This window comes from Nilaparvata lugens, chromosome 10, assembly GCF_014356525.2.
Source record: "Nilaparvata lugens isolate BPH chromosome 10, ASM1435652v1, whole genome shotgun sequence".
Taxonomy (NCBI): Eukaryota; Metazoa; Arthropoda; class Insecta; order Hemiptera; family Delphacidae; genus Nilaparvata; species Nilaparvata lugens.
Genome location: NC_052513.1, coordinates 40,348,273 through 40,365,642, shown reverse-complemented (window position 1 = coordinate 40,365,642; position 17,370 = coordinate 40,348,273). Strand labels below are relative to the sequence as shown.

Here is a 17,370-nt window from a genome sequence, read left to right as displayed (position 1 = left end):
TACGAGTAATGAAATGACTTTGACTAGCTGAATCAACTAAAACTCTTATTTTGTGCAATCTACCTCTCTTATCAGGTACCTCGACTTGAGCAGTTGATAGTAGAACACTATACGGTGCCGACTTCGAATCGATAGAACAACAGGTAATAGTATTATTTTCTACCTTTTTCGCATCCGAATTTGATGACGAATTTGAAGCATTTCCGAAATGTAAAAGCGAATTATGCTTCTGACTACATTCCTCGCAGTTGGAAGAAGTACAATCTTTACTACGATGGGCTGGCGAGAAACATTTCAAACAGCAACCCTTCTCCTTAACAAAACGAAAACGGTCCCAAGGTGATAACTGACGAAAAAGACGACAATTGATCAATTTATGATTTGTCATCGAACATTTCAGACATTCTGATATTTTTACCGGTGATTTGGTCACTTGCGAATTCGATTGAACAACCAACACTTTGGATTTTGGTATTGGTTTCACTACTGGCTTGCATTGTTTAGACGATTCGTCATGCGGTAACGATTTAATCTGCCTTTCGATGAATGAAACAAAATCAGTATATGTGGGATCATCCTTAGTATGAACTGAAGCTTCAAATGCCTTTCGAGAAACAGGATCTAAAATTTTCAACGCTTGGAACAGAAATATTGCATCAGATACATCTTCACCTCGTAGGCGTTTTAAAGCAGTAATTGAACCACAGAACTGATCGACTATAGAAACTAAACCTGCACGAGACTCAGATTTTAGACAATTGAATTCGAAAATTTGTTTCAAGTACACATTTGAGAGTGAGCGGGGGTCATTGAACCGCTTAATTAATGCATCCCAAATAATTTCATAATTATTAGCAATAGGTGGTAGATGACGTGAAATATTAGCCGCTTCTCCAGATAGTTTGGACACCAGATATTGGACCTTTTGTTGATTTGGAATCGATTTGTTGTCATGAATCATGCATTTAAACATTTCGTAGAATACCGCCCATTTTGATTGATCTCCGTCGAACACAGGAATTTCAATTTTCGGTAAAATATTAGACGAATCCTTATTGGAAGATACAGGTTGAGCCGGGGTAGAAACACTAGGTACAACCTGACTGCGTTTTTTCAATTCACTAGCAATTGCTTCCATATGTTCGAACATTTCCATATGTGAACTACTAAATTTGGGTACAAATTCCGGGTCTTTTTCCATTTCAAGCTCCTGTATTTCCATTTCAACAGCTTCATAATCCTGAACAGTTTTAAGAGTGGAACTATAGAGAATTAGAAATTGTTTAGCACTAGCTTCTTCTTTTAAAGCCTTTTTCGACAAATCGAAAGTACGTTGAATACGATAGAAATATTGCTCAAGTTTAGCTCGTTTGAGCTTTAACTTCTTTTCACTCATGATTGGATATTGGAAAGGTCTTAATGATTTTCATTTACTAATTTTCGAATAAAATTACGAATGCAACAATGAACGATTTTCATTGATGATTCAAGCAAGCAAAATGATAATGTTAGTACAAATTGAACAGAGAAAGCTCAATAGACGAAGCAAGCTAAGCGATAACGTTATCAGCATTGCAAAGTAACGGTTCCGATCGGACAATAGAGATAAGAGTGAACCAACTTGATCGGCTCAATTCATAATGTACAAACAGGTTTGAACCCTAGCATGCACAAACGATTTACAATAAAATTGGATAAGTGCTTGCCAAATATTTGAATAAAAAATAGCCAATAAAATCTGGCCTGGTGGACCAATGTAAACTCTAAGGTTCAACTTTAAGAAATTTATATTGATTTTAAATTGGTAATCAATAATTTTGATGTAAAGTGGACTGTATTGAATAGAAAAGAAACAAGTGATATCTCTACAGAAACAAGTACATGCAATGAATATATAAAAGAACAACTCACCGAAAATCTGCAGAGTACCTAATGTAATATTTATATTATTGAGCTTACAACTCCCAGGTAAGGTATTCAGGTGTCCCCGAGGTAGGAGATGAATCAAGGATGGTGAAAAGGCAAGCTTAATTGTCATCTACTGTTGGTAAATTCGGCTTCCATCATATAACGTTGCACATATATTTCTGACGAGATATTTACAATGTCTTTAAAGACTATAGATCGGTGAACTTTCCAATCGAAAAATAATAGTTTAAAACTTTCAACTAAAGGGAGTTTGGCAAACACTCTTCCAAACGTAGGTTTATGGTGTACGATTTAACATTAACGAAAAAATAATAATTTGAAGAACGATTTTCTTCTGGGAATGATCGACGAATAATATCAATTCCGACTCGAGGCAAGCTATTACAAAGCGAGACTGAACTGAAAGAAAAAACCTACCGGCTAGTGAGCGCGACGCACTCAAGTGAAAGAAATACGAACTGAACGAGGAGCGCGCGTCATTGAACCGCTTAATTAATGCATCCCAAATAATTTCATAATTATTAGCAATAGGTGGTAGATGACGTGAAATATTAGCCGCTTCTCCAGATAGTTTGGACACCAGATATTGGACCTTTTGTTGATTTGGAATCGATTTGTTGTCATGAATCATGCATTTAAACATTTCGTAGAATACCGCCCATTTTGATTGATCTCCGTCGAACACAGGAATTTCAATTTTCGGTAAAATATTAGACGAATCCTTATTGGAAGATACAGGTTGAGCCGGGGTAGAAACACTAGGTACAACCTGACTGCGTTTTTTCAATTCACTAGCAATTGCTTCCATATGTTCGAACATTTCCATATGTGAACTACTAAATTTGGGTACAAATTCCGGGTCTTTTTCCATTTCAAGCTCCTGTATTTCCATTTCAACAGCTTCATAATCCTGAACAGTTTTAAGAGTGGAACTATAGAGAATTAGAAATTGTTTAGCACTAGCTTCTTCTTTTAAAGCCTTTTTCGACAAATCGAAAGTACGTTGAATACGATAGAAATATTGCTCAAGTTTAGCTCGTTTGAGCTTTAACTTCTTTTCACTCATGATTGGATATTGGAAAGGTCTTAATGATTTTCATTTACTAATTTTCGAATAAAATTACGAATGCAACAATGAACGATTTTCATTGATGATTCAAGCAAGCAAAATGATAATGTTAGTACAAATTGAACAGAGAAAGCTCAATAGACGAAGCAAGCTAAGCGATAACGTTATCAGCATTGCAAAGTAACGGTTCCGATCGGACAATAGAGATAAGAGTGAACCAACTTGATCGGCTCAATTCATAATGTACAAACAGGTTTGAACCCTAGCATGCACAAACGATTTACAATAAAATTGGATAAGTGCTTGCCAAATATTTGAATAAAAAATAGCCAATAAAATCTGGCCTGGTGGACCAATGTAAACTCTAAGGTTCAACTTTAAGAAATTTATATTGATTTTAAATTGGTAATCAATAATTTTGATGTAAAGTGGACTGTATTGAATAGAAAAGAAACAAGTGATATCTCTACAGAAACAAGTACATGCAATGAATATATAAAAGAACAACTCACCGAAAATCTGCAGAGTACCTAATGTAATATTTATATTATTGAGCTTACAACTCCCAGGTAAGGTATTCAGGTGTCCCCGAGGTAGGAGATGAATCAAGGATGGTGAAAAGGCAAGCTTAATTGTCATCTACTGTTGGTAAATTCGGCTTCCATCATATAACGTTGCACATATATTTCTGACGAGATATTTACAATGTCTTTAAAGACTATAGATCGGTGAACTTTCCAATCGAAAAATAATAGTTTAAAACTTTCAACTAAAGGGAGTTTGGCAAACACTCTTCCAAACGTAGGTTTATGGTGTACGATTTAACATTAACGAAAAAATAATAATTTGAAGAACGATTTTCTTCTGGGAATGATCGACGAATAATAATTATCAATTCCGACTCGAGGCAAGCTATTACAAAGCGAGACTGAACTGAAAGTGTAACTTTCGAATGGTATTGGAATTGAAAGTATTATTCATTGGAGTGGGTAGAGGGGGACAATTCTCACATCCTCACTAGATTTGGAAATTTTATCAGAAGTATTTCAAAAGACATGCAGCTTTGAATATAGAAATTGGCCATTTTTTGTGTATTGGAATATGGGCTTTAGTACACTCAATAATAAATTTTCCACTTTTCGACCGAATTTGACTTATGAAGCATGATTTTCGACCGCCTTGACGAGCCGAGAAGAATGAAGTGTAGTACGTTGAAATCTGAGCATTGTGTCAGAAGTTATAGTGTTTGAAATTTTGATCTTTGAGGTGTCCTTAAGCGCGCCTTTCCACTAGGAAATACTGAAATGAAGTGCATCTAACGGGTGATTCTCATAGAACATAATCTCATGAACTTATGTCATTGTGCGAAATATCAATGTGAAGACCATGTAGTTGGTGATGATGGTTGAAGCTGAAAATTAGGTATTTTTCACAATACAAGGAGCATTGTTGTCAGGTGTACCTGGAAATCTATATGAGATAGAGCGCTCTACCTGATCTCAGATTGTAGAGCACAAAAATACGCCCAGAGGGATTTTGAATTATACATCTAAATGGTAACAATCGGAAGATGTTGTTGATCAAAAACTAAAATTCATTAAAATTGATTTTTTTCTTAAAATGTCACTCATTTTTGAAAAATCATAACTCAGTACTCCTTGGAGATAAAGAGTTCGGAATGATCTCATTTTATTCAGAATTATATAATCTAGAAAAAAGGCGAGAGTAAATTTTTCTGTCCGATTACGAGATTTGGCAGAAATAACTAAAAACTAGAAAATGAGCCGAAAATACAAGGTTTTTGCATGAAGAAATTGGTTCTGGACTTCTCTTATGTACCCAAATAATATATTAAAAAAATCAGAACTACAATATAAATTGCATGCACCAATGTATATAGTGACTGGACTATTATACCATTGAGGAGTGTTATAGTGCATTTATATGACTCCGTCCTTTAACTGGCATGCCACTTGAGCACTGCTCAAAATTTGTAGCTTCACGCAACAGTAATAATAATAATAGTAATTATTTCCAAACGAGAATTCCCATTAAAGTAAGTGTGATACAAAATGATTATGCTCAACATTACTAAAATCATTATGTAACTTCTAGGTGTTATTTGTCAATAGGCCAGCCACATCTTCTACACGTAACAGGACTTTCTCTTTGAAACTAATTTCCAGAGCTTACCATCTTGAATTGAAAGCATCTCAACTTCTTACCTTGTAAGTCTTGCTTATCTTTTATTGTAATGCTTCATCCAGTAGATAAATTATGTATTCTTAATACACTATGGCAGCTCTTCTACTTCTATACAGTGACATGAATAGTAAATAAATTCAGTTTTAGGACTTAGCCTACTAGAGAGTTCTGAAATATAGGAGGCCCACTCTGTTATCCAATACGGTTTACTAGTAGTTCTGTGAACAGTAGACCTAGCGCTCAGTAAGTTACATTGACCTGTTGTTATGTTTTCTCAAAAATTAATTAATAATTTATCAATTTAAAATGTCTAGAAAAAATCCTAAATAAACATAGAGCTTTCTGTCCTATCGTGCCGTGACGTGTCGTCCCGGAATGTGAGTGTGAGCGCTGTTATCAGGTCTGGCGGCAACTGTCTACAACGTTGATGGAAAGATACATTTTCAAGATGTTCGATGTTTTTGAACGGGTAGTATTATAGTCCACTAGACAGCTGATTTATGATGAATAATTCTATAGTCTGATTTTTACTCTAATATTGGCGTATGAAGGAGGCTCCTTTTTCCTTTTATATTTATCCTTGAAATGCAAATTTCCAAAACCTTGTATATACGTCGACGCGCAATTTAAAAGGAACATACCTGTCAATTTCATGAAAATCTATTACCGCGTTTCGCCGTAAATGCGCAACATAAAAACATATAAACAAAGAGAAATGCCAAACCGTCGACTTGAATCTTAGACCTCACTTCGCTCGGTCAATAGAGATAAGAGTGAACCAACTTGATCGGCTCAATTCATAATGTACAAACAGGTTTGAACCCTAGCATGCACAAACGATTTACAATAAAATTGGATAAGTGCTTGCCAAATATTTGAATAAAAAATAGCCAATAAAATCTGGCCTGGATGACCAATGTAAACTCTAAGGTTCAACTTTAAGAAATTTATATTGATTTTAAATTGGTAATCAATAATTTTGATGTAAAGTGGACTGTATTGAATAGAAAAGAAACAAGTGATATCTCTACAGAAACAAGTACATGCAATGAATATATAAAAGAACAACTCACCGAAAATCTGCAGAGTACCTAATGTAATATTTATATTATTGAGCTTACAACTCCCAGGTAAGGTATTCAGGTGTCCCCGAGGTAGGAGATGAATCAAGGATGGTGAAAAGGCAAGCTTAATTGTCATCTACTGTTGGTAAATTCGGCTTCCATCATATAACGTTGCACATATATTTCTGACGAGATATTTACAATGTCTTTAAAGACTATAGATCGGTGAACTTTCCAATCGAAAAATAATAGTTTAAAACTTTCAACTAAAGGGAGTTTGGCAAACACTCTTCCAAACGTAGGTTTATGGTGTACGATTTAACATTAACGAAAAAATAATAATTTGAAGAACGATTTCTTCTGGGAATGATCGACGAAAATATCAATTCCCGACTCGAGGCAAGCTATTACAAAGCGAGACTGAACTGAAAGAAAAAAACCTACCGGCTAGTGAGCGCGACGCACTCAAGTGAAAGAAATACGAACTGAACGAGGAGCGCGCGTCCAATTCAAAAACGAAAAATGAAAACTAGAGCTGGCTCCGCGAACATGAGCAATTCACTTTTTATCAGCTGACTATATCTGTATTTTTACAGAAACGGCAAGATACAGTTATAAAAAGCTTGGCATCAGCTGATTGAATGTAAATTGCTCATGTTCGCGGCGCGTAAATCTGTACGCACCTTTACATGCACTTGAGCACTCATTTGGATTTGTTTTATTTTTCGAGCTGCATATCAGTGGATGATTTTATGATTGTAATGATAATGAATTTGATGAACATGATCTGATGAATACGAGTTTGATGTGAAACCATTTATGATGATGAATGAAATTATTGCTTAATGAATTTGATGAATATGATATATATTTTTGTATTCGAATGACATTTTTTTAGGAAAATAGTCCACTTTTCTAGTTCTCTCCAGGATTGTGACAGTGAGTTCTAAAGCTTGAAAGCACCATTTTTATTCTACATTTTTCGTATAAATAGTAGATAGAGAAGGTAGCGTTTTGTTAGATAGTAACACAGTTGATATTGTATTAGATTTTGGATAGTTGGAGGGCAACAATTGATCAATAACGAGAAACTAGTCTCGGTTGTTAAACCATTTGAAACTCCTTTTTAACAGCAGCTAACTCAGTTCAATAAAAATTACTTTATAACTTATGAGTCCTACTATAACAACAGGCTCACAGGCTGTTAACTTGTTGTTAACTTATAACTTGGATAAGTTATATTTTATTCGATTCAGCTTACAGGCCGAAACTTTCCTGTTAACTTGTTAACTAACAGATGGAAATTACGGAGATATTGCAATTATTCAAATGCTAATGAATAGCTACAAATACAGTAATTTTATAGATGGTGAATTACAGCATTTAATTTGGATTTTCGTTTAATAATAATAATTGTTAATTAACCTTTTAACCCTACAGAGACACACTTACTTTATGCTAACACAGTAGACACACTGGGGTGTTGAACACCCCAATTTAATTTTGCATTTTTCTTTGAAAAATATAGAGAAAAAGTACTTAGCCCATACTTCATCATTTCTCAATCATTTCTGTTCCAAGTGCATACAGAAATCGAAAGTAAAGCACTGCTTATCATTTTATACTAATTATTTTAGAAGTACGTATGTTCCGCCTGAGTGTTGGAGCTCCTCTGGTTTGAAGGAATGGCTTGATCATTGCCAATGACAACTTCATCAAAAACTCACGTCTCTTCATTTTATTGTTTTGAATCTCAAGTTATAGAGAATCATAGCATTCATTCCAACCTGATCCATCATTCCTTGCCACATTCGTAGTGACAATACAAGTAAATCTTTGTAATAAAAGTGTTTGATAAAAGTCCTACGTAAAAGACACTCTGGGGTGTTAGACACCCCAAACGAAGAACAAGATGAGCTGGTGACCTTGTAAAATGCTATTACTGACTGGAAGTGGTGGAGAGTAGTTGACAATACTACTAACCTAATTTAGACTGGGCATAAATTCCCATCTGTTTGATATTGTCAACTGCAGAACAGAAAAAAAATCCCTGGGTGTGAAATACCCCATCGCAGTGTGTCTCTTTAGGGTTAATCTATTGAGTCCATTTTTTCATCGAAAGATCCATACTATTGTAGAGTTTGGATTAGTTTTATCGCTGTTTTGAGTCAATCTTTTCATGAATCCATTGAAAGATGTCAAAGATATTAGACCAATTATTGAGTTTAGAGTAATTTTATCACTGTTTGGAGTCAATCATTTCATTTGAGTCCATTTATTTGAAGAAAGATCCATAAAATTGTAGAGTTTGGAGTAGTCTTATCCCGGTTCTGACCCATTTTCATTGGTCGAGTCCATTATATTCTCAACGCGACTTGCCCACCTGATCGACCTGTGACTGGAGATTGTTGACAACCTCGGGAGGAACATGCTCGCCGAGGATCTCGAACAGGTTGATCCGTTGGTTGCCCGGAATCGACTCGTAGGCGGCCAGTTCAATGCCTTCCTGCACCTTCTGAATAGTCGCTCCCTGCGGGATGAGGTGTGTGTTCTGTGCCTGCTTGATCGCTTCGTTGGTGAAGTAGGAGCCTTCGCGTTGCGGCGCCGCTGCGATCAGGGTGGCTGTGGCCAGAGAAAGCAAGATGGCGAGCGGGAGGTGGTGGGCCATTGTGTGTGCTGGAAACAATCGAAAGAAAAATGCAAAATTAGATTAAATTCTTCAAGATTAAAATTATTTACAGAAGTTGAATCCATGTTTGCGAATACACAACTATAGTGGGGTTCACGTTATATTGTTAGTGAAGAAGGAAGGGAGGAAGGAGAAGAAAAAGGAGAGGAAGAAGGGGAAGAAGAGTGAGAGAGAACCAATTAGTAGTTCTACCAACAGAGTAGACCTTCTTCTTCTTCTTCTTTTTCTTCTTCTTTTCTCTTCTTCTTCTTCTTCTTCTTCTTCTTCTTTTTTCTCTTCTTCTTCTTCTTCTTCTTCTTCTTCTTCTTCTCTTCTTTTCTTCTTCTTCTTCTTCTTCTCTTCTTCTTCTTCTTCTTCTTCTTCTTCTTCTTTTCTTCTTCTCTTCTTCTTCTTCTCTTTTCTTCTCTTCTTTTCTTCTTCTTTTCTTCTTTTCTTCTTCTTCTTCTTCTTCTTTCTTCTTTTCTTCTTCTTCTTTTCTTCTTCTTCTTCTTCTTCTTCTTCTTTTCTTCTTCTTCTTCTTCTTCTTCTTCTTCTTCTTTTCTTCTTCTTCTTTTCTTCTTCTTCTTCTTCCTTCTTCTTCTTCTTTTCTTCTTCTTCTTCTTCTTCTCTTCTTTTCTCTTCTTCTTCTTCTTCTTCTTCTTCTTCTTCTTCTTCTTCTTATTCTTTCTCCTCCTCCTTCTTCTTCTTCTTCTTCTTCTTCTTCTTCTTCCTTCTTCTTCTTCTTCTCTTATCCTCCTCCTTCTTCTTCTTCTTCTTCTTCTTCTTCTTCTTCTTCTTCTCCTTGATCACCCTCTCCTCTTTTTCTTCCTTTTCCTCTTCATCTTTTTCTTCCAGAAGACATTATTTTGATATCACGTTATAAAGTGGTAATGAAAGGACCCAGAGTTGCCAAGTTTCATATTTCCACCGCCTTCTGTAGTAGAGAATATCGGGGACCGAGCTTCGCTCTGGAGTACAAAAGCATAAAGAATTTATTATGAAAGAAAAAATTATAGTAACATTCATACAGAAATGTTCTATCTAATCACAGTAAATTGAGATTAATTCCCAGAGGTATGCAAAAATTTCCCTCACAAAGGCCCAGTTGCACAAAAGCTGGTTGAATTTTAATCCTAATTAACTTCACGTAAACAAAATCAGAGAAGACCATTTCAGAAAGGAATGAAATGAAATGAAAAAATTCTTTATTAGGCGGAAAGATGGATCTACTGGAATAAATCAGGATTGAAAATAACCCGGCTTTTTTTGCAACCGGCACTAAGTACACTTGATTGAATGATTACAAAAGTTCAACAGCTAAATCATAATTTTTACACAGTCCCACACACATAAACTCGCTCACTCACTTCCATCACCAACAGACGACGAAATAATTTTATTATCATCCGTTTTTCCAAGGATGAATAAAAATTATCCTTTTAATGTCCTTCAGCGAGTTTTCCCAAGGATGAGACCTAGTGCAATCGAATCTTTATATTATAAAACCTACTATGTTCTGAATTTCGTGAGAATCGTTAGAGCCGTTTTCGAGATCCGGTGAAATACAAACATATAAACATCCAAACATCTAAACATTCAAACATCTAAAATAATAAACAGAAGTTGCTCGTTTAATAGTATAGGATATAGTGAGGTCCGCTGTCTTACTATAGTGAGATTAGTAGGCTACCAGAAGCTATTTTCTGATCATAATAATGCTAATCAATTTATTGAATTATTGTCAATAAATTAATTACAACATTCATGCTTGAATCATAGGTCCTAAAGATCATAAAAATGTTTATGGCGATTTCATAATTGACCGAGCGAAGTGAGGTCTAAGATTCAAGTCGACGGTTTGGCATTTCTCTTAATGATTAAATGTTTGATTGTTTATATGTTTATATGTTACGCATTTCCGGCGAAACGCGGTAATAGATTTTCATGAAATTTGACATGTATGTTCCTTTTTTAATTGCGCGTCGATGTGTATACAAAGTTTTTCGAAATTTTGTATTTCAAGGATAATACAAAAGGACAAGGAGCCTCCTTCATACGCCAATATTGGAGTAAAAATCAGACTATAGAATTATTCATCATAAATCAGCTGACAAGTGATTACACAGATGTGTGGAGAAGCCAGTCTATTGCTGTATTTCCATAAGGTCTATAGTTTCAATCAGGTACTTGTGGATGAGAATACTTACTGCGTGAGGTCTACTGTTCACAGAACTACTAGTATTTGGAAGATGGAACGCTATGATCTTCTACTATAGTGAGGTCCACGTTGTAACGGCAGTGGAGAAAGATGGGAGAACAACGTTGCCCATCCTATGTCTTGTCAATGCCTTCTATAGATGGTAGCTGATACAGGTAACTGTTCATTCTCGTTTTTAAATGATCAATTTATTACATTTTATTAATCAAGAAATTATATTTGTCAATAATTCTATGATAAATTTTCATAATTAAGATTAAATATATTGTTGATGATTAATTCTACATTGTTGAAAGACAATCTGGCAACAGAGCAAAGCGAGAAAGAGATAGCGATATCCGCTTTGTTGAATGATAGACAAAGGATAGCAAAACCTCTGCCATTCAAACACTGCCATTATAACGTGGACTTCACTATAGAGATAGATATTATGTTAAGTAATATACTTCGAGATTTTCACAAACCTCAAGATGAAGGTTTAGGATTCTTGATAACCTTTCAATGTTTGATTAATGATAAATTAACAAGTCCTTAAAAAAATCCTTGTCTTAACAAGTCCTTGTAATAAAATTTATTTATTACAATAAAGTAAGGGATTTATTTAATAAATTTATTTCTCATCCACTGATAACCTGTAAAAGGGGTATAAATAACTGAAAACAGCTATGAGTTGCAATACTTCTTGCTGGTAATTTATGGGATCCAATAATGTAGTTACCATGAAATGTGGGTAAAAAGTGTATTCTTAAAAAATAAATAGAAGGTGTCTTCTAAAAAAAAGTAGGCCTACTCAAATTTAAATTCATTTATCCTTAATGATGAATGAATGATGAATGAATGAATTTTATTTGCCAAAAACAAAATAGGTACAAAAAAGCTTTACAAAAAATAAATATAAGTATATGCTACTGCACTTAAACCAAGATACATACATTTATTTAATTAGATATAATAACGAAATGATATCCTTTACTTTACAAACAATAGTTTTAAAATGAAGATTCAATTTATGATCACATGCATAAGTACAGTAGGTGAGGCAAAAACACCGGCAAAAGGAAGATTCCTTGTGCGCCAGTGTGAGTCGTAAATCAGCTAATCAGGGATGTTTGTCCTGTCACCAGCTGGCTCATATCTTTGAATAAGTAGACTTGGGATGCGCGAGTACACTAGCGTCAGGTGATCAATTTCTTAACGGCAAGGAAAGTTGTGTGAGTGCACCACACCAGATTTTTTTCAAATATTTACAAGTACCAAACACCGTGTCTTAACCACAACAAAGTTATTAGTTTCTTTTGTACAATAAGGTACACAGGTACATTTGTATATAAGGTACTTATACTTAAAGTATAAGTACCTTTTAGAACCTACTATTATCATTTTATCTCAATTGCAATTTTTGTGACAGTCTAACCCCCCTTTTTTTTTAAAAGGTTTTATCAGCTAAGCATTATTTTTTTATCGGAATTTATCAATTTCCATCCTTTTCTATACTTATGGAGAACAGAATCTCTTTCATAATATCTAATCTCTGCTATACTCAAGAGAATTTTTTATCCTACATATTTATAACAGGACAATAAGTCACAGTTCAACTGTGTTAACGGAGTACGGTACCAGCCCACATGAGGCGTAGCATAGGCTGCTGCAACGGTACATTGTGCATCAGTATAATAAATATCCTGGCTTATCTAAAGAATAAAATATCATCTCCGCGCAATCAACACAGCATCCAAAAAGAAGACCGGCTTTTGAGAACCGGTTAGGCCATCTGGCTATATAGTGAGGTCCACGTTATAATGGCAGTATTTGATTAACATTGGTGTTGCTATCCTTGTCTATCATCCAACAATGCAGATAGCGCTATCCTTTTCTAGCAATACAACGTTGCCAGATCGTTTTTTTAATGTAGAAATACAATTAATAAATAAAATATTCCATCTCAATCATGAAAATGTATTATTAAATCATTAAAACAAATAAATAATGATTATTTAAAACAAGAATGAACAGTCGATATTACAACAGATTTACTGGTATCAGGTACCCTCTAAAGAAGGCAGTGGCAAGGCAGAGAATCGGTTCTCTATTATGAAGTTATTGGAAAATATAGTTTCTTGCTTCATAAAATATAATTGCTTGATTATTTTAAACGAGAATGGACAGTTAATATTACATCAATAAACTTGTATCAGCTACCGTCTATAGAGGGCATTGACAAGGCAGAGAATCGGTAACCTCCTATCGTTCTCCACTGCCATTATAACGTGGACCCCACTATAGGACGAGGTGATTATTATCGAACACTTTATTATCACTTCTTCGGCTGCGCAATACAAGTCTCCAATTTATTGCTTTGCGCATTATATGATGCTCCCAGATAATACGGTTCAGGAAGTACTTAGTATAATATGCTGGGAGAAAGTAGAGAGAGAAATCTGTGGAGAATGACCATGCTGTTTGGAAAAATATGAGGCTAGGAAGATGATTTCCTTGTTCGAGCTGTTTTTTATTCATATTTTTTTGAATTCAGTCTTGTAAGTGTGTTGGGTACAGTAGTGTTCATTTTGAAATCAAGGTTTATAATATAGACGTCATATATTAAAATATTTGAAGTAGTATGTAGTAGTAGGATATTGATAAAAAACTTATTAAAATTAGGATTAAACATTAAAATAACTAGTAGTTCTGTGAACAGTAGACCTCACGCAGTATTCTCATCAACAAGTACCTGATTGGAACTATAGACCTTATGGAAATACAGCATAGACTGGTTTCTCCACACATCTGTGTAATCACTTGTCAGCTGATTATGATGAATAATTCTATAGTCTGATTTTTAAGGTAATATTGGCGTATGAAGGTGGCTCCTTTTTCCTTTTACATTATCCTTGAAATGCAAAATTTCCAAAAACCTTGTATATACATCGACGCGCAATTAAAAAAGGAACATACCTGTCAAATTTCTTGAAAATCTATTACCGCGTTTCGCCGTAAATGCGCAACATATAAACATTCAAACATTTAAACATTAAGAGAAATGCCATACCGTCGACTTAAATCTTGGACCTCACTTCGCTCGGTCAATTAAAAAATCAACTTATGTAGTAGTACGGTAGGATATTGATTAAAAACTTATTAAAATTAGGATTAAACAATAAAATAATTGAAAAATCAACTTTTGTGGTAAGAAGGATATTGATAAAATATTTACTGATTAAAATAGTAGGCCTATTACAAATTATTAAAAGTGCGTGACACACAAACCAGTAACCTTTTGGTCTTCATACCTAAAATTTGAATGAGGAATAGTACAAGCTTTACTTAGTTTTTCTCTTTCAGATTATGATATCGATTATTAAAGATCATTTTGATAATTTTATTGGTGGATAATATAATGATTGATCAATAAAATTTGCAATAGACATGGAGATGTGCAATTTTCCCATTTTTATTAAGGTGAAATAAATAATATGTTAGTAAATAATTTTGAGATTACCGTGGAACTGACAATATATCTTACTCATTTTAAATAAATAAATGTTTATTTCCCCAAAAAACTAAAACTACAACATCAATTACAGAAAATATTAGATAAAAATTACAATTACATACAATAGTTAGTTACAAAAAATTCTTATAATGTGTCCTCTAGATGTTTAGTTTATTCTGTGTGGAAATTGACCTACTCCACTATGGCGTACCATGTAACATTTTACATTAGAATACCATTGTTACATTTCAAATACGGTTCTACTTGTTACAAACTGAAAAAATACATGAAATATGGATAATTGAGATTATAGTTATTGAAAGTGAATATAGTTATTGAGATTATAGTTAATATTGTGAGGGAAGTGAAATTTGAGAAAAATGAATTCAATATTTATCAAGTTTTTTAATATTTTTCAATTTATTAATGCATTTTCAAGTGTAATAATAATTTGTTTCATCTTTCTGATCAACCGAGATACAAATTTTTTAGTACAGTATATTAAATATTTGGACTGTAAATTTTGTGATCTTTATAAAAGTGTTTTCATAAACTCATTTGAACTATTTTTATCAAAATTAGGGAGAGGAACAGTTTTGGGTTTATCCTGTTGATTCTCTCCCAATCATTAATTTGATGTTGTGATTAAGGAATGTAATAAATGTAATGTAATGTAATATTGAGATAGTTTGTGGTATGAGATACCTATTGTTTCTTCTTTCTTTGTATAATTATTATTTATATCTTTCATCCTATACCCCTTTACTAACTTTCCGGAATCTAACCCAAATATTCTCTTCTAATCTTATTAGTTTAGACTGAATCGTGAATATTTAATGAAGTGCGATATTATTTTCTTTTGTTTTCTTTTTTGTATGTTGATTGTAATGTTATACTACCAATCAAATATGTCATTAAGGCTCGTACTGAAGTTTGTCTGTGAGCCTTTCTATGTTTCCATGGAATAAATAAATAAATAGAACAGATTACTAAGGTAGCCAACCTACTAGTGTGAACAATATATTGGGAAATTGAATAATATATTGGAAATAATGGAATGATTCGATCAGCTTGTCATTATTGAAATGATTCAATTTTTGAATTTAGTTAAGCCCAAGGACATGGGTAATTTAGTAGTTGAGGAGATGTGTCCTATAATCATAAGAGAATTATCTTATTTTCTCATAATAACTTATTAAATTCTTCCATGTTGTTGTCCATCACGAACTGCTTATTATTAAATCACTTTTTGCTATTAAAGTTGGATTTCACTGCCAGAAATATAAAACAAACCATTGTATGAAGCTAAAGATACAAAACGTTGGACGACATCAAGGAGGGAATGAGCTACTATGCAACGAAGCGACTGGCAGAGAATAGAAGAGAGTGGAGGGCTGCGACCATATAGAAGGACCTGCTTACGAGCAGAAAACTACAGACAGTATGAAGCTATTTAAAGATAGTATGAATAATAAACTGGTTAGTTTATTCACAAAAAAACTAAGAATAACTAGTTAGAATAAGTTAGAATAACTAATGCATTAGTATGTAAGTACAACATGATACATGATAGAAAACTCTAGTTGAAATAAAATTGTTTTTATTTAAAAAACTTAGAATTGTTGAAAAGATCTGGCAACGTTTTGGAGGATAAACGAGTAAAAAAAGGATAACGAGTTGAGTCATAAAAGGATAAAGCTATTTGATTTGTTGAATGATAGACGGAGATAGCTACACCCAAGGTATCTAGAATATTCTAGGGTCATCGGCTACACCAATGTTGTTCAAATACTGCCATTACAATAACGTGGACCTCACTATAAACTAGTAGTTCTGTGAACACTAGACCTCGCGCTCAGTAAGATGAATTGACCTGTTGTTATGTTTTCTCAAAAATTAATAAATAATTTATCAATTTAAAGTGTCTAGAAAAATCCTAAATAAACATAGAGCTTTCTGTCCTATCGTACCGTGACGTGTCGTCCCGGAATGTGAGTGTGAGCGCTGTTATCAGGTCTGGCTGCAACTGTCTACAACGTTGATGGAAAGATACAATTTTCAAGATGTTCGATGTTTTTGAACGGGTAGTATTATAGTCAACTGTCTACTATCGTTGATGGGAAGATGCATTTTCAAGATGTTCGATGTTTTTGAACGGGTAGTAGGCCTATTATAGTCCTCTGACAGTTGATTTATGATGAATAATTCTAAAGTCTTATTTTTACGGTAATATTGGCGTTCAAAGGAGACTCCTTTCCCTTTTGTATTATCCTTAAAATGCAAAATTTCAAAAAACCGTATGTATACGTCGACGCGAAATTCAAAAAGGAACATACCTGTCAAATTTCATGAAAATCTATTGCTGCGTTTCGCTGTAAATGCGAAACATAAATATACTGTATATATAGAAACAAAAATATAAACATTCAAACATAACAGAAATGCAAAACCGTCGACTTGAATCTTAGACCTCACTTCGCTCGGTCAATTATCATGGAATAGACTCCTGAACTCGGAATAATATAGCTTACAAATAATTATACTTGAGTAGGCTAATATTTATATCACAGTGATATGGGACACGATGATTTATAGCCTACTAAGTTACATAAAAGTTTTATTATGATTAAAGCATCAAATAATGTAATAAAATTATATGGTAGGGCTACTTAAATGACGAATTCATTATAGAAGTTACTAGTAGCTTACATTTATATAAAAAAG

At 33.9% G+C, this 17,370-nt stretch overlaps 1 protein-coding gene across 1 annotated transcript; it reads right to left on the bottom strand.

Moving 5' to 3' along the window:
* Positions 1–7,109: 7,109 nt before the first annotated feature.
* Positions 7,110–8,965, bottom strand: LOC111059782. Its single transcript, XM_039436865.1, has one exon. The coding sequence runs from the start codon at positions 8,933–8,935 to the stop codon at positions 8,633–8,635; it is 303 nt and encodes a 100-aa protein (XP_039292799.1). The 5' UTR covers positions 8,936–8,965; the 3' UTR covers positions 7,110–8,632.
* Between the last annotated feature and the right edge of the window lie 8,405 nt (positions 8,966–17,370).

What these genes read in the sequence shown, in the direction of transcription:
- LOC111059782 (XM_039436865.1), bottom strand. Translation starts at nt 8,935, where the DNA reads ATGGCCCACCACCTCCCGCTCGCCATCTTGCTTTCTCTGGCCACAGCC.